Below are 25,883 nucleotides of genomic sequence, written 5' to 3'. Positions count from 1 at the left end.
GTAATTCTTATGTCATGCTATAGTACTTGTTTTCTATTTGACTACTTGCCAATATTTCATACTTGCCAATATTCATCCTTGCCAAATCCAGTAATGTACTAGATGGATCTATCAGTGAATGAGACTCGTTGGTTCATATATTTTGCTCTAAACCTTTCCATGACCAATTGATGAATAAAACTTTAGTTTCACCAATATTGCAATGGGTTGTGTTTGTAGGAAGGAATTCTAGAACGTTCTGATGACTTCTTTGACTTCAGGCTGAGAGCCAGCGAGCTTATTAAAGATGTCGTGTTCGTTGTCAGTTCAAATAAACTTTTTCGGGAGGTAAGAATGCAAGTACACTCTTATGCTGGTGCAATCAACCAATTAACATGTATATTGACAATAATTGGTAATCATGAAAAATATCCTAGTTGCAATCAGCTCTATAGTACCACATTGGGCTAATGATATGTAAAGTAAGATACATATGAAAATTTTACTGAAAAGCTTAATCTAAATGTTTAACGTTTTATCAACAACAGAATGATATGCATTTGGTTAGTGATAGGTAGAGTCTGAACAATCAAACAAGAGAAAAAACATGGATTTAGTCCGAAAGTATTTGACACTGCTATTTGAAACAATATACTAATATTGTTTGCCACTTGCATCTAGTTATGTTCCATAATTCAATAAAACCTTCAATAGTTGTGTTGGAAAACTTTAGCCTGTAATATATACCCATACATATTACAGGCATTATTTCATATATATACTTAATAGCTTTCAGCGTAGGTCAGATATTTATTACAAACATTAGCATTCTATTGACTGTGTATTACAGTGTTTAACACTCGATATCACATATATTACAGTGTTTTACACTTGGTATCACATATATTACAGTGTTTCACACTCGATATCCCATATATTACAGTGTTACACACTCGATATCACATATATTACAGTGTTTTACACGCGATATCACATATATTACAGTGTTTAACACTCGATATCACATATATTACAGTGTTTTACACTCGGTATCCCATATATTACAGTGTTTTACACTCTGTATCACATATATTACAGTGTTTTACACTCGGTATCCCATATATTACAGTGTTTAACACTCAGCATCACATATATTGCAGTGTTTTACACTCTGTATCACATATATTACAGTGTTTAACACTCGGTATCCCATATATTACAGTGTTTAACACTCGGTATCACATATATTACAGTGTTTTACACTCGGTATCCCATATATTACAGTGTTTTACACTCTGTATCACATATATTACAGTGTTTACCACTCGATATCACATATATTACAGTGTTTTACACTCGGTATCCCATATATTACAGTGTTTAGCACTCGGTATCCCATATATTACAGTGTTTTACACTCTGTATCACATATATTACAGTGTTCTACACTCGGTATCCCATATATTACAGTGTTTTACACTCGGTATCCCATATATTAGTGTTTTACACTCTGTATCACATATATTACAGTGTTTTACACTGGGTATCCCATATATTACAGTGTTTAACACTCGGTATCCCATATATTACAGTGTTTTACACTCTGTATCACATATATTACAGTGTTTTACACTCGCTATCCCATATATTACAGTGTTTTACACTCTGTATCACATATATTAAAGTGTTTTACACTCGGTATCCCATATATTACAGTGTTTAACACTCGGTATCACATATATTACAGTGTTTTACACTCTGTATGTATCTCATATATTACAGGGTTTTACACTCGATATCACATTTATTACAGCTCTCAACTCAGCTGAGCTCTGGTCTACCTTGGAATGTCTCAGAGGCTTACCTGTTTGTAATGTGTGCTGTGGCAGCCAACATAGATCCGTGAGTAGATTAGATTCTCGTTTAGGTTTGGTATTAACCAAGGTTTGGTCATATATATTAGAAATCGTAGAGCTTAGGTCTCAGTAGATGAACGTGCAATCCGTTTTGTAGGAAGGAAGACGTCATTGTGCGGAAGGTGATTAATACAGTCATGTGTGAGTACTGCTCTCCTCCTGACAGGCACCACGTGGCTCTCACTTACACCTGTGTCGCTCTCCTTGGAGAGTTCAATCAGTGGATACGACACAACCCTAGTACACTCGGTACATCTATTAGTCTCTCTTTCTCATTTTTCTCACCTTTGTGTTAAATTTTTACTCAAGTCGCTCTCATTTGACTAGGCTTTGAGTGTGAACCAGTTGTGTGATAGATGCATATGTCCAAGTTTGATTCACTCATACCAGCCATTATGAAATTACAATAAAGTAAAAACTAGGATAGTTGGTAGCGGAGTCAGTATTTTTCTTTTTGTAAGACTTTTGTGCTTTTTCGACTCTTTTCAAGGTTTTTAGTTAGCTAAACAACTAGGATCAAAAAGTTTGTACCGCAGTCAAGTGCTGTTCGCTCTGACACAATACCATGTGTTTTTTCTTACTGTTGTGATTCTCAGAAAACGAGTAATGAAAAAGTGTGTAGCATAGATTTCTATTATGCATAACTGGTTATTTATCTAGGCAAGAGGGTGTGATCTAGCTAGGCGTTGCATTATTTGAGAAATTTGCTATTGAAAGTAGTCGTGTCATGAAACTAATTTCGGTATAATCCATTTGATGTTCTTAATCATATAGGTGATTAGAAGTTGTTTTCTCTTTTGGTCCCTAACTTATTGAGGCTTCCTCTGAACTATTTCCAATGTTTTGCAAACCTTGTTTCCTCGATGTTATAACACTCATTTACCCGCTTTGTTCATCCTGTTTTTAGATACTATTCTGCAGTTGCTGTTATTATGTCTTCGAAATCCAAAATTATCTAACATGGCTGCCACATCGCTAGATCAAATATGCGGGACATGCGCTGAAGAGAGTCAAATGTTACAAAGTTTTCCCATGATGCTTCAAGTGGTAGAGGAGATGGACTCGTTTAACATAACTAGTGATAGTACAGTTAAACTTATAAAAGGTTCGGACATTCTGTGTGTATTGTTTAGATTTTAATCTTGTATATGTGAGTAAAGATGAGACTGAATTATTAGTTTCTATTTCAGATGTCATGGTAAAAAGAGTAAAGTTATAATCTGAGGGCTTCAGTGAGAATTTTTTATTCTATACAACAGTAAATTTGGATGTGTTTATGTTCTACATAGTACTTTTACTATGTGTGTACATAGATTATTCATTCTAGGCTGTGAATGCATAAATGAGTTGGTCTATTCGATGTTCAGTTACCACAGATATATCGGTGTATTCAATGTTCCATTGGTAATGGGTGTAGGTGTACATTATCTATATATGTAGGTATATTTTAGGTTTGTTAAACATAAATGCAGACATATGGGTAGGTCTATTATACGTAGGTTTTATACACATAGATTTAGGTGTGTTTTCAATGTTATCCTGCAGCAGGCTCTTTTTTTATTAACAGTAACTCCACCCTCGATAAACAATGCTGCCTGAAATTAAATGGTGGGAAGCTAGTAACCGTTCAATCAAATTTAAAGATTTATCCCGGTTTCTATGTAGCGGCAGCAGTGATTTTATCCAAGTTCTCGGGTCAGCAACTATCACAGGGAGTAAAGCAGCTATGCAGTTACCAGGTGGAGCCACTTAAAAAGGTATTCATTTGTGACTAACAAAACTATGATGACGGTTTGATTTACCATGTATTGCGAGCCGACTAGAGTGAACAAGCAACTCTTGCGCAGCCATTTTACATTTATACATGGAGGTATACTTGCTACAGTCCATAATATTAGGAACTGTTATGTAATGGCTATCTTAATTTCTCCTTAGAAACATTGTTTCTAGTTGCAGTTGACCAGACTTGTACATGTGCTTAATACATTTGTAATCAAATAGCTTTGCAAAAGTGCTCAGAGATAAAGATTCACATCATAGGAGCAACAGCATGCACTATACTTAATAATCGTTACTGATGTTCATAGACAATGAAAGCCTCTTTCTAGAGCATCCTACAATTGCATTGCCCTATGATTGCATTGCCCTATGACTGCATTGCCGCACTCATCTCATAACCTTATTTAGTTACGCTACCTGACTCAATTTAAAGTTCCTAAAAAGATACTAGGAAACAAGTTTTCTAGGAAGATACTTACATGTAGCTCACGCAACGCATGTAACTGCCCAGACCCTTATTAAGGCTCCTTTATGTTCCTCTACAGGTTGTACTAACATGGCAGAGATTCCTTATGCCTATGATTGAGGATGTGTACGGTTGCTATTCTTTTCTAAAAAGTGTTCTTCAATGTTGGTATACAAATGATACAAAGTTAGTATAGACTAGATGAATGCCCGGCGTTACACTGTTAATAAGATTATTACCCAATAAATTTGAGTAACTCAAGCTAGTAAGAGTCTGAAGCTAGCTTAATAGCGTAATGATATTTAGGTGTAATATTTTCAAGCTTGCTAGTAATAACCAATAGTATGTTCCCAAGCGCTTGAAGTGTATTTTAACCGATGGAGTGACTGTGACCACAATTATTCCTTTGTTAGCAGTGTAGCCACTTACTGTAGTGCCGTACAGCAGGTGGCCCTGGGGTCACATGCGGCCTTCATCCACCTTTTATCTGGGAGCCTTCATCCACCTGATAAAATTTCATAATACCCTACAGGATGAATTTATTCGCGGAGTTATATTTCGCAAAAATTGTCTTTTCATGCATATTCGTGGATGAATTTATTCGCGGCTGAAAACTGCCACTCTCTAGGAAAAGTTAACTCTATTGCGGCTAGTAATAGTTATTCCTACGCATGTGCACACCGTGTGTTCCGGTTTATATTTAGCTTACAACTGTGAGGCGATCATGCTATTCTACGGTAAACAATTTTTGCTGCGTCCAGAGGTTTTCACGAATATTCATCACTTTGGAGGCCTTTGATAAGCCAACAACTTGTGGTAAGTAATGAGTTTTTTACATTTACTAAATTAGTTGAATTTTACTTTGGTTCTTCGGTAAAACGCAATACTAATTTTTTCCATCCCTACTGCTTCATTATTTGTTTTAGTGTGAGAGAGATTTTTCATCATACACCGAAGAACAATGATTGCAAGGGTGGTAGATGTCATTCTTAGAAGATCACCAATCATTCAGGGAGGTCTGGAAATTGAGGTTGAAGTGACCGCAGCTACTTACGAGAAGAATATATCTGTTTTTAAAAAAGGAACAAAAACGCCTTTACGAGCACAAATCTTTGGCCAACCGGCAGAACTTTGTAATAGTAAGCCACGAGGAGAGTTCCAATGATAACTTCCTTACCAGCCATGTAGTAGCGAGAGAATCGCCTTCAACACCTACCCAAGACGGTGACAGCGACAGAGCTGCTATTACCAAAATAACTAGTCAGAAAGCACCATTACACTCTGGTATTCACATATCAAGATAGTATTCACATATCAAGAGTACCAGTTTAATTTTATTGCTAGACAACCGCCATATGGACTCAACTGTTTATATTTACTCCATTCATTGTTTGTAAAATTTTATTTGTATTTGATATATTTTATTTGTACACTCAAGTTTGTAATAAATTATAATATATCTATACATGAAATAAAATATACAATTTAATCATGTTTGCTACAGCGATATCAAGGAGTTGTTGTCGATGAAGGGGTCTAGGTTGACTGGTTGCCTCTCTGCCAATATTCCTGCCTTGATGAATATTACTACTTGTCTCTAGTTTTCGTAATCGGAGTAAGTTGTTTCATTCTCAATCTGCAGTAAACACAAAAAAGAAAAAATATTAATGAGTGTTGAGGAAGTACAAAAACAATAGCTGAAGTATTTGATGAAAGCGATCGGTTTTTAAACAAAAGAATTAACTAATGCAGTTGATTATGGAAAAACGTATCTGCACTGCAAATCAAATACATACCATAATGTCCAGATCAGAATCATGATCGTCCTTGACTTCGGTGTTAGAGATTGATGGAGTTGATTCTAATGTAAAAAGACTAGGAGAGCTTTTTTTGCTATGCTGAAGCTATGCCGAATAACTTGTAAAAACCTTGAATAATTTTGAAAAGTTTGACGCAATGGCAATAAAGCTCGAAGCCTGGCGATGATTTTAATGAAGTTTTGGAACTCGGCTACGTTTAGTACTTCTGCCTCGCGGCTATTTTCGCGATGAAGCCATTCTGCATATCTTGTGACAACCTCGAATAACTTTGTAAATAAATGTGATGCATTGCCAATGGTCTTAGCTCAAAGCTCAGGCAATGATTCTAAAAATGTTTTGGAACTCAATTATGTTTAGTATTTACATTAAAAACTAGGCTAGCGACTAGTTTTCAATTTGATGCAGTAGTTATTCTCTTTTGTGATTAAAAATAGAACTAATTATTCACTGAATTTAATAATTCGCGGGATTGACTGTTCGCGAAATCGCGAATTTTTATGACCAACGAATATTTTCATCCTGTAGGGTATTTGAAATTCGCACAACTCAATCAATGAGCATCCCTTTTGCGCCGATGTCAACAGAGTTCACGTACCGTATATGTCGATATTAAAACCATTATTTTATACAAGCAATAACAGTATTCTCATCTCAGACATTCTCATCTTCATAACAGACACATCTCATTATGGTAAGAGAGGTTGAGTAACATTTCAATGTAACAAAGGAGTTCCTTACCCTGGCCAGCCTTCATGGTATGACAACCAGCAAAGACGTGTTTGAGAGTCTGTTAAAACATCTAGCAGAGTTTAATTTACCCCATGAGACACTTGCTGGTGTGTGTACAGATAGAGCGCCTGCAATGGCTGGCACACAGAGTGGCATGATCGGTCTTTTCTTGAAATCAAGGTTATGGAAGATTCCACCATTCATCTATCTTGGATAACACACCAAGAGAATCTGGCAGCTCAAACTTTGAAGATGGGCCATGTGATGAGCCTAGTTGCGTCAACAGTCAATTTCATAAAGGCGAGAGCACTAAACCACCTCCAAATCAAACAAATGCTTGCGGAGATTGATTCCGCATTCATTGATGTGACTTATTACTGCAAAGTGCGATGACTCAGCAATGCCAAAACTTTGCGTCGATTTGCTAGTCTTCTAAATGTGGTCGACTCATTCGCCAAAAGTAAAGAGCAAGAACAAAGAAAGTTATTGGATGTGAAATGGATAAACGAGCTGTCATTTCTAGCAGACATCACTGAGCAGATGTCAACATTAAATAAGCAGCTTCAGGGAAAGCAGCAGCAAATTTCTTTACTCTGGCAGCATGTCACCACATTCGAAAGTAAACTTCAGCTGTGGAGAAGACAACTCGAAAATGGAACCTGTCCACATTTCGAAAGCCTTCAAGAGCGAATGCAGAATACAAACAATCTTGTTGATCTTTCTCGTAAGTTCAGATAGTCACAGGTCTTTATGATGAGCTTGTTAGGCGGTTTCCTCTATTTGACAATTCAAGGAGCTCAGTACAACTCTTCTCTGATCCCTTCAGTGTTGACCCAGAACATACACAAGTTGATATACAGCTTGAACTTATAGAAATCTAATTCGATGGCTGTCTCAAGCAACACTATGACTGTCTCAAACTTATCAAGTTTTATCATGATTTTTTGCTTTAGGCCACATATCCCAGTATATATAAACATGCCTTGAGAATACTGAGTCCATTTTGCTTAACATATCTCTGTGCGCAGTTTTTCAGTCAAATGAAGCAAACAAAAAGCAAGTATCACCCTTTGCAAATAACCACCTGATGCAACAGCTTAAAGTTGCATCAATCGGCAACAAAACCTGACATTGAGCGAGTTGTGAGAAAAAAGTGGTACCAGGTTTCTCACTGAAAACTGTAAATAGCCCTGTATACAGATTTCTAGTGCAGGAATAGGGCCCTTCTCTAAATAAAACAGGACAGTTTATTTGTTGTTGGAAAAAATAAACTAAAATAAAATATTTTCTTCTGTTCATTATTTTTCGGTATACACATGGGAATGTGTACATTGCATGCATACTTGTTGCTTTGATGCAGTATTTCATGCATACAGAATATAAATACAAGCACGAAACAAACATGCTGTCTTCAGTTGTATATCTCTTCAGCTAATTCACAACGCTTGGCCCTTTGGAATTGGCTCAGTGTTGCATGTGGCCTTCACTCTGAATGGTTGAACACCCTTGTCCTAGTCGATTATCTTGCCTATCTGCAGACTTGGAAATTCCGCTATAACTGGACACACCAATGACAAACACTCACATTTGTATATATATTTTAATGAAAGCTAAATCTCTAAGATGTAACTGTCTGCATTAAATCAGGAAAACAGTTCTCTGCATGTGAGACACTCTTAAACTGCTTTCTAAATCAATCACATACATTTTATCTTTTTTAGTTCCACAAACAATAAACTTCAAACAATAAGCAAACACAAACAATAAGTTCACTGATTCAATTTATTAATAAGCTGGACACACTGACACGAGTGTTAAATACATCTTGTAATACATAAATAAATGGTGATGCTGTTGCATTCTGATTTGTTAATGTCACTGTTTAAACATTAAAATCAAACTATAGAAATGCTTTTGTCCATAAGTATAGTGGTTCACTGCAATCAAGTTTACATGTGTTTATAAAGTTTCTGGTATTACGTCATTCACATTGGTTTTAGCTGGTTCTCGTCGAGCAGTCCCTGAGCAAGGCAGATCGATCTACCAAGAGGGATCCAGGTCTGTGGCTAGACAGACTAACCTCTGTGCTTCGGTATGGAGTGCCACCGATGGACAATGGTCTCCATCCATGTTATGAGGTTATTGCTGAACTCTGGTCAACATTTAGCGATGTTTGCCATAGATATCAGTCTGATATCAAGATTATAGAGAAATGCTGCAGGTAATTTTCCTACTTGGTTTTCAACCAAAAAGTAAAACTTACACAGTGTGATTTGCAAAATGTTGGCCTAATTTTGAGCTTAGTGTTTTATAGGCGCAGCTGAGAACTTGTAGTCGTGAATTGCTGTTTCAGATGTATAAGGTTTGTGATAAGAAACCTTGGATCAAGTTTTACCCCTTTGCTAGCTCCTCTTGTGGAGCTGATGGTTTCCCTCTATGCAGTACACCTTCACTCCTGCTATCTCTATCTTGGGGCTATTCTTGTTGATGTCTTCGGTCGAGATCCAGGATGCGTTAAAGGTTAGTGCTGTGATTTTTTGCAAATAGGGTTTTATCATTTTTATATAATAATGAAACCACCTCTATTTGACCACTACCTCTATTTGACCGCCATTATGGGAGAAGGGTTGAAAAATAGAGCGCTACCCTTTAATTGAACATCACCTTTTTACGAACAAGATCTTTATGAACCCATAATTGCAAGTGATCAGTAAAAAAGTGTCCACAAAATCGTATTTATAATGAATCGTTTGCATCCATACAATTAATTCTCTCTCGTTGTCCAACTCCAAGGTTTTTCGTTTTTTTTCATCAAAACTTTGAAAGCAACACCATAAAATAATTAATAACTATCAGGCTAATAGTAGTTCCTTGTGTAACGCAGTCTTGACACTTTGAATTGTATAAAAATGCTTTACATTTACAATGGAACGACTAGTTTTAGGCTAAAAGTTGTGCTTAACGCGCATTCAGCTAAAAATTTATCATTATATGTATTTGTGCAAAATGCAAAGTGTAACAGATTTGCTCTGCTAAAAAAAATTGTTTCGGTGCTAATATCGACTAGTTCAACTGTGCATAAAAAGAGTAGAGGTCAGAAGAAGTCATTGTAGAAGGTATTGAACAACCAAAAGATATTCATTTTATCGAAAGCAACGATCAGAACACAACTGGCCGAGCAAACCATGTAAACATTTTTGTTTCTGTGTGTATTATAAGTATGGTTAATTTATGCCACTTGTTTATGAATGTTTTGGTAGCACTTGATAGGTTATTGTTATATAATTTATGAAATTTGCAGATTGATAGCATATTATTTGATAGCATCGTTGTGGTAATCTGATCTTACAATGGATTGACGCTCGTAACTCCTCTTCTATTGCACATAAAAAACTAGTTTTGACAGCAAACTGTAGCGAACATATCAATGAGTGCAATGAGCTTTTATGCAACATTTTTAAATATAGATATAAAATAAAATATTTCTTTAAATTTAGAATGACATAAAAATTAAAGCTCCAACAAATTGCCAAGCAGGATTCAGGCATACAGTCATACCTTGAGAGATGAGTGTTCCAACTTATGAAAAATTTGAGATATGGAAAAAATGATATTTTTTTCTTGAGACACGAGACAAATTTAAGATACGAGCGTACGAGATGGTTGTCGATGCAGCGGCTAGGTTGCCGAGTATGCGAGAGGCTGGTTATGAAAACAGCGTCGCTCTGTCATTCTCATCGGATCAGTTTGATAAGGCCGGCTACAAGTGAAGGTAAAAGCTCCAAGAGCCAGATTCCAGAAATGGTCATATTTGAGCCTGGCTCTTTTAAATAATCGAAAGAGCCAGGCTGGATGAAGATAATACAAAATGAAAAAGAAGACAAAATTAGAATTAACTTTAGTGTAAAATTAAACTTATTTTTAAGTTTGCGCTTAGCAAGCTAAATTTATTTAAGTTGAATTTAAAGTGTCCGGTATATTAGCGTCACAAAAGTGTATGTACCGAATGTGTTGCCCTCTAATCTCTCTTACACCGCCGTTGCTCGCTACCATCCGTCTCGGTTAAGGTTAGTGCTCCATACAGTACTGTATATAATAATGTTTAATTTTATTGCAGATAATCACCACTAGATTGGCATTTGTTACTTTGTAAGTGTAGGTAATGAGTCAAAGCAATTAAAAACACGCTTTTCCAGCGTAATATTTCTTTTTAGGTGAGTTTGCAGAGGGTGGGAACGAATTAATTCGTATTTAGTTATTTTATATAGGAAAAATTGATTTGAGATACGAGAGAATTGACATCTGAGCTTGCTTCCGGAACTCATTAAGGTCGTATGTCGAGGTATGACTGTTAGTAGATTTTTTTTTGCATTAATCATGCTACTAAAAAAATATGGTATATTTTGTTGAAGTTTTTCTCAGTTGAGCCAATGTATTTATAATTCAAATATCACTAGGACAATATGGCTAATCAGGCATATTTTTATTTGTGGTTTATCCTATGCAAAGAACTGAAGATTGGCAATTTTTTTAGGAGCGTTGAAGCATTGGAGCTTTTAGGATTGAACAGAATGTTTAACCAGAATTCTCGTGGTAAAAAGTATTATTATGCAACAAAATTATAGCATTAAGCATTATAGCAAAGTTTTTGGTCGATCTCACTGGTAAGTTACCCAACAATCATTTTTCAGGGGCTTTTGGTTTTTGAAGTTTCTCAGTAAGTATTAGTTTGAGAAACCAATTTCCTTTTTTTAGAGGTTGACTTGCAACAAAATTCACATTACAATTATTTGGTATCAAAGATTCAGGGTGTCTTACTCTGTTGTGTTGTAGGTGCAAAATATGTGGAAAAGTGATTACAAGCTCTTAAAAGCTCAAAAATGAAACGCTGCCGTAGATTGGAATCTGTTTAATTCTCTGACGTAGTCATTACAGTTTGGTTATCGTCTTGTCACGTGATGTTCTCACGTGAATTGAAAGGCCAATAAAAAGCTCAATATAAACTTATCGTAGCACTAGTTTATGACAAACACTTCGGGTTTCACCGAAGACCCCGTATCAAATATAGATGCTCGCTACTTTACAGTTTTGTTTCGGCATTATCTAATCGTCAAGTCGTAATCTGATCATGTGACCCAATACTTCGCAAATAATTTTTGCAGCATTTTTCGATTATCACAGGTGACCAACAGCCCTGTCATGATTATCAGACAATGATATGTACTCCTTCAACACATTTGGCCCCTACAGCACAGCTGAGTAAGACATAGTGAATCTTTTGATACCAAATAACTGTAATGTGAGTTTTGTTGCAAGTCAACCTTTAAATAGCTTAGAAGTAACCCAAGTCAACACTTTTATTTTGTACAAACTTATCAAGAACCTCCCCACTCTAAGCTTCAAAGAATACAAAAGAACATTGATCAGACAACTTCTACAATCTTACTTATTACTTCTCGTGGTGTTTAATGGCAACATGTCCTCTGTAGAGCAAAATGGCAAAAATGCCACTATGATCACAAGGTTTCAGTGCTCTCCATGATGTACATGGCTAACATGAGAAGTCACAAAGCGTTCGTAACATTATTTTTTTTTGTTCTTATAGCCAATAATCTCTCGCCAATGCGTTTTAGAGGCGATTTAAAAGTGATTTCTCTAAACCATTTGTTCCTATCATTATGGAATTGAAAGTTTAGTAAAGCTAGCTATTTTATATATTATTAGAAAGAAGATTTTATGTTAAATACGATGCAATTTTCAGTTTAAAGAAATACCAATTACTTCTCAAGTTATGAACTTTTAATACTTTCCATGTGGGCTTTTCAAATTTTTTTATAAAGTTAGTTCCGGCTTTAAAGAGTTAAAGTTTCTAATAAATAATAATCATAATAATAACAATAATAAACTTGAAACATTTACTGATTTTTGTCATTCGTCATGCTGTACTTGCATAAGATTATGCTAGTAATATATATATTTATTAACAAATATAATGTACTAGAAATTCCACTGTCATACAGCCCACGACCAAAGTAATAATGGAAAAAAGAAAGGGTACTGTTGGTTGTCGAAAAAGTACCTAGTTATCAGCAGGAATTGACAGAGTATAATGTAAATGAGACTTGTTTGAGATGATATAAAATAAATTTGAGGGAGCACGACTCTAAAAAGGCGCAACAGAAATGTAACAGAAATAAATATTAATAAAATAAATAATTAACTATCTCAAACTTATGTTTTACAATAATAAATAAATATTAATTCAAGCTGTAGACCTAAACTACTGTACGTAATTTAAATAACAACAGCAATAATGATATATGTTTATTATATCTCTTATTATATTGAAATGCAATATTAAAAGTAAATGGCAAGCTGCCGTGTAATATACAATTTGAAAGTTGTTTGTTGGTTAAAATAAATATTAATTCAAGCTGTAGACCTAAAGTACTGTACGTGATTTAACTAACAACAGCAATAATGAAATATGTTTATTATAGCTCTGAAATGCAATATTACTAGTAAAATATATTGTAATATGCAGTTTGAAAGTTGGTTGTGTTGAATGCAGAACAGTTTTGACAACGATATGTAACAGAAATAAATATTAATAAAATAAATATTTAACTATATCAAACTTATGTTTTACAATAATAAAATAAATATTAATTCAAGCTGTAGACCTAACCTACTGTACGTAATTTAACTAACAACAACAAAGCCAACAATAAAGAAATATGTTTATTATATCTCTGAAATGCAATTTTAAAAGTTAAACGGCAAACTGATGTGTAATATACAGTTTGAAAGTTGGTTGTGTTGTGATGAATGTAGAATGGTTTTGACAGCGATATGTAACAGAGAGCAAGCGTTGGCATTTACGCGTCTGGAAGTTTTATGCAAACTGGAGTGAAATAAAGAAATATTCTTGTCATAAAAGGGCGTTGTAGTAACGCCCTACCTTGTAGATAAGATGTAAAGAAATCTGGCTGATGTTCTAGATAATTTGAAAAACCTTCGGTAATTGGACAAAAACGTAGGCTGATAAACTGTGTACCACATTTTCGTACCTGTAAATCGGTCTACACCTCAAACAGTAGACAAACAGTACACAGTAAACAGTTCTACTATCTGTCGCACGGCTTTATTGGCGTTTCGTAGGTCGGTCGAAACTATTAATAAACCAAGCTGTTCAAGCGTTTTGTGGCGATTTGTGGCAAGACTTTATCGTTCTATTCTCTGTCGCTCGGCGTTTCAATTTCCGGTCTTAACTTTTATTAAACGAAGCTTTTCAAGCATTTTGTGACGATTTTCGTCCTAATAAATCTGTCTATTTATGTATAATCCGATCAGATGGGTTAGTTTTAGAAATTTGCGTCAACCTTTCAAAGGCTTGGTAACATATTTAAATAGGTTTATATGCGTTTTGTATCATTATTATTCTTAAACGACTTTACTGAAAAATAGTTAAATTTGTTGATAGGATTTCGTTGCAAGGGTTTGGTGACGGCCGTTAACGGATAGTTTTTCGGGAGTTGTGTGCACATGTGCATTTATCATAATTCTCCCAATCAATCGTTTCACTCTTGTTTGGTCGTGGGATAATATAAAGAGTACTTGGTTGTTAGTTAATCGCTACAGATATGTTTCAAGCAGTTCTATGTCTGCTTGAAACATATCTGTAGTGATTAACTAACAGCCAAGTATGCTTTATATTATACATTGTACCATAATTCACATAGCGTATTGAGTACTTAATCTTTATGAAACTAGCTTTTCTAGCAATAATAAATATATGTACTTGATATATATTTGCCTGTACATATAGATACATACCTTTCTCAAGGTTTGTCTGTGTGTATGTGTCTGTGTTTGTCCAGCTATCGCTATGAAAAACTTGGAATTTAAAATTCTGAATTCTGATGGATTTTAACTCTCAGAGATTGCAACGCAAGTTTTAAATCCATGCGCTCTACCACTTGGCTATACGAGGCATATTGATCAAAGACACTATATGCCGTATAGTGTATGCACACGCTAAATGACATATTATTTGAAACTATGAATTCTTAACTCTAGCAAACACGATGCTTTTTCATGTTTTGTTGAACATCTATTTTTGGTTTTTCGTGAGGTTCAATTGCTGTATTCGGGGTCAAGGCCAATTCTTTTCACGCAGACATTTATATTATCTCCGTAGGAAGTGTCTCAACATTCTCGCTCCGGTCGGTCAGACAAAGACAGTCCGGTATCTCATTTTTATGTTTGTACCGCTATATGGAGGCACCAGTATCATCGTATTCAAAGTATTGATGGATAACTTCTGGTGGAACGATAACCTGTTTTATACACACACTTCTATGCAAGAATTGGTTATTATTAATTCAACATATTCAGGATTTTGCTTTCTCCTTAATTATACCATTTTCGAATCATCTTTTATTGTAATCGTAGCAAAACGGACTAAATTTTACTATTACTTGCTAATTATTTCTCATTTACATTTAAACCCTTTTATAGGTGTTTTATTTTTTTTAATTTATTTGACCTGCGCTAAACATTTTCTTCATGATACGCAGTTTGAAAGTTACAGTTGTTTGACAAAGTTTGAAAACCTTTATACAGTTGTTTTTATTTTCTTTCTCAATTTGTTTCAATTACACAAAACGCTTTCTCATGAAATGTAGTTTGAAAGTTAGAACGGCAAATTTTGTTATATATTAAATACAAATCAATTTTCTGTTCAAAGACTTTTTTATTACCCGGGCAACGTCGGGTAGTACAGCTAGTATTTTCTTATATATTCATATATTTTTATGTGTATGTATATAGACTCATGCTACAGATAGTACTGTTTCAAATTTTGAAGCCGTAGCTCAGAGCTGGCAAGGGAGATAACTCCCATTGCCAATGAGAGTTGACTTTCTGCCATGAAACAACTAGGTTGTCTCACCGACTTTAAGAAAGTCAATGTGCATCACAATAGTGTTCAAATCACAAAAGTGTTCAAATCACAAAAGTTATGAGCTTTGCACTAAGGCTAATAGCGTCACATCTCTCACAGAGCGCTCAACCAATTCAAAGCAAGAGAGCATAATGTTATATAATAATATGTATAATATATATTTATTTTTTTATGTTTACATATAGTGTATATATATATATACATAGGTTAATGCAAATGGTTCAACTGCGTGCCTATAAAGTTTTAATTAACATTTTTTACTCGTACTCATTACATTGGGTATATTGTGTTCTTTGAATTAGGTATATATATGCATGTACAATATATACATGTATATAGCAGCCGGATGATTAGCATGGCCGTGATTAGCATGGCCATGATTAGCATGCTATTCAGTACTCCGTGTCTATTCGTAGGACTCCTAGATATGACGCAAGCATTGGCCATGCCAACCTTCCAGCTCCTGTCCAAACCTGATGGACTTGTACATCACTCTGACACCGTTGATGACTTCTTTAGACTCTGTCTCAGGTTCTTGCAAAAAGGTGGGCATAGCATGCTCTCTTACCTAGGGTTTTCTCTGACTGGGGTGGTGGGATGAACCGCCCCAACCATAGCATGCTAGCTTACCATACTAATATTTGTTGTTTTCTCGTGTTATCAGTATGTTTCATTTCGTTATCAGTATGTTCTTGGAGAAATGTAAATGCTCTTTATCTACCTTGAATGTTATCCACAATTCCATTCTCCTAGCCATTATAATTCTGTTGCTAAAGAGCACGTGAGAAGTTTTTAGCACAAAAAAACTGCGAGAAAACTGAGTGCACTTCATTCTAGTGTCGCATTGTGTAGATGGTTCCAGTTTTGTTTTGAAGTAACTGCAGGTCATTTTGTTTAATAGTGTAAAAAGGAACTCACTGTAACGCATCCTGATAGTTGTTCGTTGAAATCTTTTTTCAGACTAACCATATACGTTGTCAATGGATTAGACATTTTAACTTTTGGCAAAACATGATATGTATTTAACAGAAAGGAAGTAATTGTTTATCACTAATTCCGTATGGAAATCAATTCCAGTTTGATCATGTGATCACAGAGATGGAGGTTATAACATCTAAACAGGTATTGAGTGTAACTCATGATCTCCTCCTAGCCTGTAACCCGGTTAATTGTATCTTGTAGACAGAGTCTCCTTCCTCAATCTATCTATCAATGTTCCTATGTTTAAATGCGCGATTGCCGCAGCCACCCTTCAACACAGAGAGGCAAATGCCAGTGTTATGAGATTCTTTGTTGAGCTCTTCCAGATACCACATGCTTCTGAGATATGCAGTGTAAGTACTTCTTGACACCTGTCAAACTCTGTTTCTCCTGGCACTGCGTAATACTAGTTCTTAAAGAATAGAGAAAGCATAATATTTTTATGCTTTATTATTTATCTTGAGGTGTTGACTGATGTTCTAAAAAAAGAATCAAGGAGATTGACCAACCAGAAGCTGAGATATAGCCAGCCAAACACAGGTCTACCAAAAAACATAAGTGTTTTGGTAGTCATCAATATATGACGTATGAAATCGACTCGTGTGCCATTGGTCAATTAAGCCAACTAATGCGCTCTCCTATAACAATCACAGCGTTTTAATTGGTTTAATCCCTGGAAGTATAGAACAATCAAATTGGGCCTAACAATCATTGCTCTGAGAATTCCGAACCAGTCCCTCTGACGTGTAGATTAGTTTTAGAATAAAATAATTACACGCATCTATTATTTCGCAACATTCTGCTATCACTTTCGACAAATTATAATAGTTACATCATTTATTCTATACGCAGTTATATTATTATTTTGTATAATATGCATTATGATTATTATATTAATCATAAAAAATAATCATAGATAAGATAATAGATCAATAGAAAAATCAAATCAAAAGTTATCGTTTTCTTTTCTTACAGCAAGAGCAGCACGGTCAAGTTATTCTTTTTAAGATTATGGCTGTAGTGAACTTACAGTCTGTTAATAGTGACGATAATCATGAAAATCAACTAAATGCTGCAGTAGATACACAATAGAAAAATGATGAATGAACAAAAATTCACATTCTCATTTCATTTCTTCATTCTAAACGAAATGCAATCGCGGATGTCGCATATAGACTATACACGCGCCGTTCGTTGAACAGAGGATCTTCGGAGCATATCCGTGGAGATCGAGTTAAAATTTGAAGCACAATAGTCAAAATCTGCTCTTCTGTTTTGAAAAATCACAGCGAGGGGTTGTGGGCAAATGCCTTTACCACACAAGGTTTGCTTGATTTTCCTGAGAAACCAGAGCTAGTCTGTAAATTATTTACTATCTCGAGAAGCGTTTCACATCTCGTAGCCAAAACAATCATTATACGTAACGGCGGTAAGGGTGCACAACTCCGGCACATGAACATTAAGCCGATTTTATACGTCACAGTTTTCGGGATTTTCGAAGGGTTTTCCTCTGATTCATTATTAGGTAGACCTGTGTTTGGCTGGCTATATCTCAGCTTCTAGTGGGTCAATCTCCTTGATTCTTTTTTTAGAACATCAGTCAACACCTCAAGATAACTAATAAAGCATAATAATATTATGCTTTCTCTATTCTTTAACTGGTCTATCCAGCACTTGTACATACCTTTTAGTTCTGTTCGCATTTACTTCGGTAAACAAACAAGTATACTCCTCTCTTGTCAGTGTGGTCTCCTGTAGGGTTTGCATTCTATAGAAAAACAAAGATAGGTGACATTCCTCTGGAAGTCCTCGAAGTGTTTGAGTTTTGAATTAATTAAATTAATGCCTTCTTTAGTATTTTTTCCACTTGATCAAACACTTCATTACACTGACATGGAATTTTGGTGTTGCTGGTTCGATAAAAACACTTATCTAATTGAATAGCCAATAAATCGCTGCTTCCAATTTCTTTGAATGTATTGCAGCATCCTAACATATTTATTATGCATCCTAATATATTTATTAAAGTTATGGGAGTCTGGTATGCCATCATTGAAGTCAACTAGGAAGCACATCATCATAAGTTTGAAAAACATACTCCACTGTTGAGAAAAATCTATATAATATATAGATTTTTGTATATATCATATACATGTATATATATTTATAATCTATAAAGCAACCCAAGGAGCCAATCAAAAGAGTTTTATAATCTTTAAAGCAACCCAAGGAGCCAATCAAAAGAGTTTTATAATCTTTAAAGCAACCCAAGGAGCCAATCAAAAGAGTTTTATAATCTTTAAAGCAACCCAAGGAGCCAATCAAAAGAGTTTTATAATCTTTAAAGCAACCCAAGGAGCCAATCAAAAAAGTTTTATAATCATTAACGCAGCCCAAGGAGCCAATCATAACTTTTACATGTACAATATTTGAGACATTTATTCTCTTTATATAAAATAACATTCTTAGGCTAGATAATATTTTTACCAGATTTTAATCAATTGGAAAATGAACCTTTGTTTAACACCGCCAAGTTCATTCATCAATATGGTTCAGGTAAAATTACTTTCATAGAGGTAAGAAACATTTTGAACATCATACAGAGAAAATTTCTGTAAATTTATTAACGCCAATGTACTAGTTTATATATATGCGTATATAAGTTAGTAAGTTGGCGTAAGAATGTTATTTTATTCTAAGAGAATAAACGTCTCAAATATGGTACATGTAAAAGTTATGATTGGCTCCTTAGGCTGCGTTAAAGATTATAAAACCTTTTTGATTGGCTCCTTGGGTTGCTTTAAAGATTATACAACTCTTTTGATTGGCTCCTTGGGTTGCTTTAAAGATTATAAAACTCTTTTGATTGGCTCCTTGGGTTGCTTTAAAGATTATAAAACTCTTTTGATTGGCTCCTTGGGTTGCTTTAAAGATTATAGCTCTTTTGATTGGCTCCTTGGGTTGCTTTAAAGATTATAACTCTTTTGATTGGCTCCTTGGGTTGCTTTAAAGATTATAAAACTTTTTATGATAAACAGCTTTTCATTTTTGCTCTACTAAATACTATCAAAATAATGCTCTAATTGCTGATATCGTTTCTAAACTATGCTTTTAGATTATCCTGAACATTTATCACTGGGTTGCAGCTATTTCCAATATGTCAGATGTAAAATTAAAAGTTGGACGTGTCATGTAGGTCTTTATTCACCAGCGCTTACATGGTATGGACTGACTGATATTCTGCAAGCAGCGACTGCTTTCAGCACCATAAAAGTTAATAGATACCCTGCATTATCATTGGCTAGTAGTTGTCTTCACTTGTAACTCCTGTTGTTTCATAGAGTGAAGAGGCTCTTGTCAAGCAAAATCAAGTCATAGAACTGCTTAAGGCTGATGGCGCCGAGTTGGTTGATACACTACTGCAGTGCTGTGTCTCCGCACTCCCTGCTATGATGATGGTGAGTCGTTCTCTCTCTCTCTGCCCCTTCCTCTTTTCCTCTGTGCCCTTTTCTCCATCTTTCTCTCTTCTCTCTGTCTGCAAGTTTAAAACTAGGGATAGTCAAGGTCGAGTCCAAGTTATGCAAGCAAAAAATCTTGATGTTCATCAAAAAGAATCTTGTTTTTTTCATAAAGATGGTCTCTTGTTAAGTTGGTATCATATCTTCACCGATTGATACAAAATATTTTTTGTTCATAAAACTCGGCATCTATCTTTTTGTATTTAGTATACCTCTTATGTAATGATTTAATGAGAAATAACAGCTTTTTCAGAATTTTTGCAAATGCATTTTACAGAATAATATTATCATTAATTGGACAAGTGCAACAGGTAAATGAATAAGTGAGGACTACGTACTGCGTGACTGACAATTAGCTTTTTATTGTCAAGTGACCTTTGGCTTTTTACATTAATGTTTTCTCATGGCAATACCAAATCTGAGGTCGACACACACCAATGCAGAGCATACCTCGCATTTAGCATAGACATCTGCTATAGCAACAATGCAGAGCATACCTCTCATGTAGCATAGACATCTGCTATAGCAACAATGCAGAAAATAGAAATAGAAGATTTCCATCAGTAAAAATGTCTTTTTTTGCATAATATGATCCGCTATTGCTTGATTAAACGCTCATCGATAATTCTCTTTCTGTTTAATCACTCAATGTAGTTTGTAGCCAAAATCCCTAAGGTCTGATAGCTCTATTGTCATTTACCAATCTCAAAGCATTTTAGTGAAATTCTTTGAGCATTTCAAGTGCTCAAGAACTGCTTTGAGCCCTATCAGATTACATTTAAACATACATAGATGACATGATTGGTAAATATTTTGAGAGCGGGCTAACGAAAAATTGCGAAACAATTTTAAAAAATGATCAATTACAGTGATGTATGTACTTTCAATACGGTTTTATAAGCGTGTCGAAGGGAGGTTTGTAAACCACTTGAGAAACAGCTTTACATGTGCATGTTTTATACGTGACTATATGTAACTAAGTAACTATATGGGCTGTTAAAGTTGACCAACGCTTTTCCTGAAATCTGCGAATAGAAACTTTCATTGACACAATTATGAGCACGAAAAAATAGATTTGATTGCAATAATCTATGCATGCATGGCTGGTTTGTGCATATAATTTATTGTACAATACGCTGCTTAATATTAATAATGGTGTGAGTATTCTAGTTAGCTTCTGCCAATTATTTGTAGTCATTTGACATTTGTTGTTGTTTACTAAAACATGTTTTAAACGCAAGTAAGTTATTAGAGACATCTGTTTTGTGACCATTGGACTGGTTGTATGAAACACACTTAACCTATTACTGTATACAGTCAGTATGTAGTCGAGGTGTGCTACTCAGCCTATACTTGGATCTGTCTTGAAGATTAAGATTGGTTTTTCATTGCTTATTTGGAGTTGTCTGCTTTAAATGTAACGTTGGCTAGGAAGGAAATGGAAACTTGGCAGTTGTTTACAAATATTAATCAAATTATTGAAAAGCCTATGAAAACTATTCGTGAACCAAAAGTACAGGATATTCTCTACCCCTTTTTTTAATTTTCTATTAATTCACTTCGCACTTATCTCCATGTAGTTTAACAATTTGTTGCGAAGTTACAACCCCTTCACAAACTTCACGTTTATTTCGTCTGTCATATTATACATAACAAATCTTTACAAACTAATTTAATAATTAGTCTCAGGAATACTTCCCTTTCATTTAATGCTCCCAAAAAACCTACAAATCCTTATTGTTATAATTAGCAGTTAAATATCATGTCTTATACGAGGAAGATATAAATATAAGTTTAGAAAGGAGCAATCAATACAAAGAGAATGCTTGCATCCTCATTAGCATGTAGTATTCTTTTTTCAGTAAGTAGGGCCCTTGTGATCCAACACTTTGTCTCTCATCCTGCATCATTTAACTATTTTATTCTGTCCTTTTTCTTATCCTCGAAAGCATATTTCTAAGAGAGCGCAATATAGTCGGGGAAATATCTAATTCTATTAAATAACAATTTGTTTTTAAATTAAAATCAATAGCATTTCTAACTAAGAAGATGTAGTCTTTTTAATGTGCATTGTTTGCGCATGAAAGATTAAATTTGGTATAGATTTTGGCTGTATTGTGTTAAAATGTTGTATAGAAGTTCGCAGTAACTATTATATTTAGCGGTAGAGGAAAATTAGCAAAAAATTACTTATTAACGAGTAGTAAATAACTAGCAATTAACACTTCTTTCTGTTAGCAACCGCCAAATATATGTAATGGATAAAACTTGTTAGCAAATATTCAAGTTTATGTAAATTTTAGAAAAAAAACATAAATAACTGATAAAATATATGAGTAAGGTAATCGATACTAAACATATCGTGCATAGGGTATACAATTGCTAATGAGTTTGGTTTGTCAAAATTTGTTTAAAAAATTAATAATATAGGTTACTCATAATCCACACAACTGTGGTACAGTGTGGAGGTATTGTGCAACCCACGGAGCTCCAATGTTCTGGGCTATTAATGGCTCCGAGTCTCATAACAAGTTGTCTTTTTGTAAGGGCATATTCTACCCTGTTAACAACATATTTTATATCTACGAATTTGGAGAAGGATATGCCAATCTAGTTCAAAGATGGTCTCCCATCATAATTGTACACAAGTGATCGCACTGATCTGAGTAGTGGACCTTCCCATAATGTATACCACCTATAACATAAATTCCATATAACATAAAGAATTTATGTAAATTTTTTACTTCGTACTAACTGAAAAATTCTATATAACCTACAGGGTTAAGCCAGCACGAGTTCTCAAATTCGATTTGAATAACGCACAACTCATGGTTAGCCTTAAAAATATCGCTTTTTTTCTTGTTGCACCTGAGAGAGAAAACGACATAATGAGTTATTTCTATTATACATACTAGTACTATGACAGTCTAGTTAGCCGTGAGAAATCGTCAGATGTGTCGATAAAGCACAGGTAATGAGTACCTGCGCAATTACCTATTCGGTGTAGGAGTTAGAGTCTCGGTCTACCAATCAGAATGTCACGAGTTGGACCGTCGTCAAAAGCTATTGTTTATCATAACACTGAACCTTTTCGACGGATAGACAGACTAACAAATAGAGAAATAGCTCTTATTGTAGTATAGTTATATTTCTGTTTTACTTTATTTGAGACGTATTAAACATTTTTATTGTTTTCCTTTTGCAAAATAGACTGCGCTGTCCAGAATAAAAGAAATATTTAAGGTAAACTGACAGTGAAGGTATGCCTTCTCCATAGCTCACTGTAAGCTTATCACAACCATGAACCGAGAGAAAGTAATATGAAAAAGGAGAAAAGTTATTGATATAAACCCATAATGCTAGAGTTACAGTGCTGTCATTGAATTAAAAAGTTAATTCTCGTCTGTTCTTTTTGGAGGTACAAAGGGGTGGGTTTAGGGAGGATCTAGTAACGGATTAGGCAATTCACATGTATTTTACTGATCGTATAACGTAAAATCCCTATAACGTAAACATTTCTGGATCGGATTGTTTACGTCGTAGGAGCGTCTACTGTACATGTATGATAAAAATCATGTTATGGTGGTAGTCGATAACCTAAAACCATTTGTGAGAAGTGTATAGCAGTTATATACTAGTTATTATAGGCAAAACAAATATTCACGTCATTTTAATTGCTTTTCAACACTACAGTTTATACACAGAGCCGTTTTTACTGTATCGACACCAATTGTTTCATCGACTACGCTTAGCTCTAATTCTAAGGTTTATCACATGAGCATAATTTGAATTCTCTGCTGTGTGTATACATTAAAAGATAAAAAATGTTAATGTGTATGGGACTTTGTAAAAAATACACCAGGTAATCATGGCTGAATCGTAAAAATCTGCTAGAGCTATATAAAATCACTCTATAAAATCGCTCTATAAAATCACTCTATAAAATCGCTCTATAAAATCGCTATATAAAATCGCTCTACAAAATCGCTCTATAAAATCGCTATATAAAATCGCTCTATAAAATCGCTCTATAAAATCGCTCTATAAAATCGCTCTATAAAATCGCTCTACAAAATCGCTCTATAAAATCGCTCTATAAAATCACTATATGTGTTGTAACAAAAATTTGTACCCAAAACTAGAAATAATTAGTTGCAGTCTTTCAACTGTGCGTTATACCAAAGTGTTAGTAACAGATCCAAGAGAAACAACTAGATGATTAATTAACAGACAGCTTGAAGATGGTAGAGTTATCTCGTATCAAATCAATGAATAATTGGTCTTACCGATTTACAGGTGGATGTTGCAGATGTGTTTACTGCACTCCTAGCCTTTGATCGTTCATCAGTTTCTACTTGGCTCCAAGACAGCCTGCAGAAACTTCCGAGAGAGAGTACAGGTGGGGTGGTCACGGCCACTCCCCAGCAACTCAAAGACTTCCACTTAGGTTTATGCAGGTAATTAATATTAAGTTTTTAATATTGGGAATCCCATGTGTCATAATTTCACAACTTTGCGACATGTTACTAAAGGTGAATGCAGGAGGGAGCTCTTGTTTGAATTCAAGCTCTGGAATTAGTATCATAATTGAGACAACACCAACTTGATAGTAACATGATTGACACCATCCGTATTGCTCGTATCGCTTTAATTTAATTGGTTTTGTAACCTTTTAGTTTCCCATGCTAGGTAAATATATTCTTGGCTGGCTGACAATGATCCAATCAGGTAGTTCTAAATTTTTTAGTACTAATCTAACAAATCCATTCTATGCATGTCATACATCATCTTGCACATTGTCATTTCAGTTCTACAGATTCAAGTGAAGTGACGCCTCTCCTGAAGGATTTGCTAGTTCTTTATCGTTGAGGAGTCGCGCTATCATTGAGGAGTTGTGCTTTCATTGAAGGGTTATACTATCATTGGAGAGTTGTGTTTTCATGGAAGAGCTGTGGTCATATACTGGGTATATTTTAGAGTTCACTTCCATATATCGGCCAACCAGCTGCACCAACTCTTTGAGTCAATTACATTTTTATATATTTTATATCGTATTCACACGTGTACATAGATGAAACTGATTGGGCGCATGTATTGAAGCTATGTAACTTGTATCTACTTTCTCATTCTATCATTTCAAGAATGATGTTGAAAGAAATGTTAAAAAGCAATAAGTTTTGCGTTTCCATCTAAGTTCACTCCTGATTTATATAGCCATTATGTTTAGGATTGTCTGTTAGCACAAATGTAACTCGTGATACAAGTGCTTGCTGATGTAAATATAATGTATTTTGGAGTTGAAGCTAACTTGCTTCACTGTAAGATTTGCTAACTAATATATCTGCCCGAATACAGCACCCACCTATTACTCCAGTGTTATTTAAAGTAATTGTTTATCATGTGTATGTGTAATGCAGTTCTTTGCCTGAGTCAACAAGTTTTGTCTTCAAGCTAAAATCACCCGAAGACAAACTTAGGAAATTTCATCATTTGTATAAATCACTGTCAGCACCACCAACACTTTGATGAGGTTTTCTAAAAATGTGTGCATGAACCAGGGTATTGCTCCGCACTTTTGAGATACAACTCTGGCTAGGCTGTTATAAAGTCGCTCAAGGATGTACTTCAAGCTTTGCGTAAAAGCATGATTCCAATTGCCCATCACTTTCCTTATGGACTAATCACGTCATCCCTTATTTTTGAAGGCAAAACAGAGTATTGGAGTTGTCT

General features: G+C 34.9%; 1 protein-coding gene across 2 annotated transcripts in view; it reads left to right on the top strand.

The window, feature by feature from the left end:
* The window catches only part of LOC137403574 (transportin-3-like), a 37,429-nt gene extending 11,919 nt beyond the window's left edge, over nucleotides 1-25,510 (top strand). For both annotated transcript variants that reach the window (XM_068089536.1, XM_068089535.1), the window contains 12 exons: nucleotides 220-327; nucleotides 1,793-1,881; nucleotides 1,993-2,144; nucleotides 2,803-3,000; nucleotides 3,561-3,652; nucleotides 8,690-8,910; nucleotides 9,043-9,209; nucleotides 16,071-16,199; nucleotides 16,837-16,988; nucleotides 19,977-20,093; nucleotides 24,450-24,610; nucleotides 24,962-25,510. In XM_068089536.1, the coding sequence (XP_067945637.1) occupies nucleotides 220-327; nucleotides 1,793-1,881; nucleotides 1,993-2,144; nucleotides 2,803-3,000; nucleotides 3,561-3,652; nucleotides 8,690-8,910; nucleotides 9,043-9,209; nucleotides 16,071-16,199; nucleotides 16,837-16,988; nucleotides 19,977-20,093; nucleotides 24,450-24,610; nucleotides 24,962-25,022 (1,647 nt within the window). In that variant the 3' untranslated portion in view covers nucleotides 25,023-25,510. The remainder of the gene's footprint in view (nucleotides 1-219; nucleotides 328-1,792; nucleotides 1,882-1,992; nucleotides 2,145-2,802; nucleotides 3,001-3,560; nucleotides 3,653-8,689; nucleotides 8,911-9,042; nucleotides 9,210-16,070; nucleotides 16,200-16,836; nucleotides 16,989-19,976; nucleotides 20,094-24,449; nucleotides 24,611-24,961) is intronic.
* The last annotated feature ends 373 nt before the right edge of the window (nucleotides 25,511-25,883 follow it).

Source organism: Watersipora subatra, chromosome 9, assembly GCF_963576615.1.
Source record: "Watersipora subatra chromosome 9, tzWatSuba1.1, whole genome shotgun sequence".
Classification (NCBI taxonomy): Eukaryota; Metazoa; Bryozoa; class Gymnolaemata; order Cheilostomatida; family Watersiporidae; genus Watersipora; species Watersipora subatra.
The sequence above is the reverse complement of the archived record's forward strand: the minus strand, read 5'-3'. Positions and strand labels throughout refer to the sequence as shown.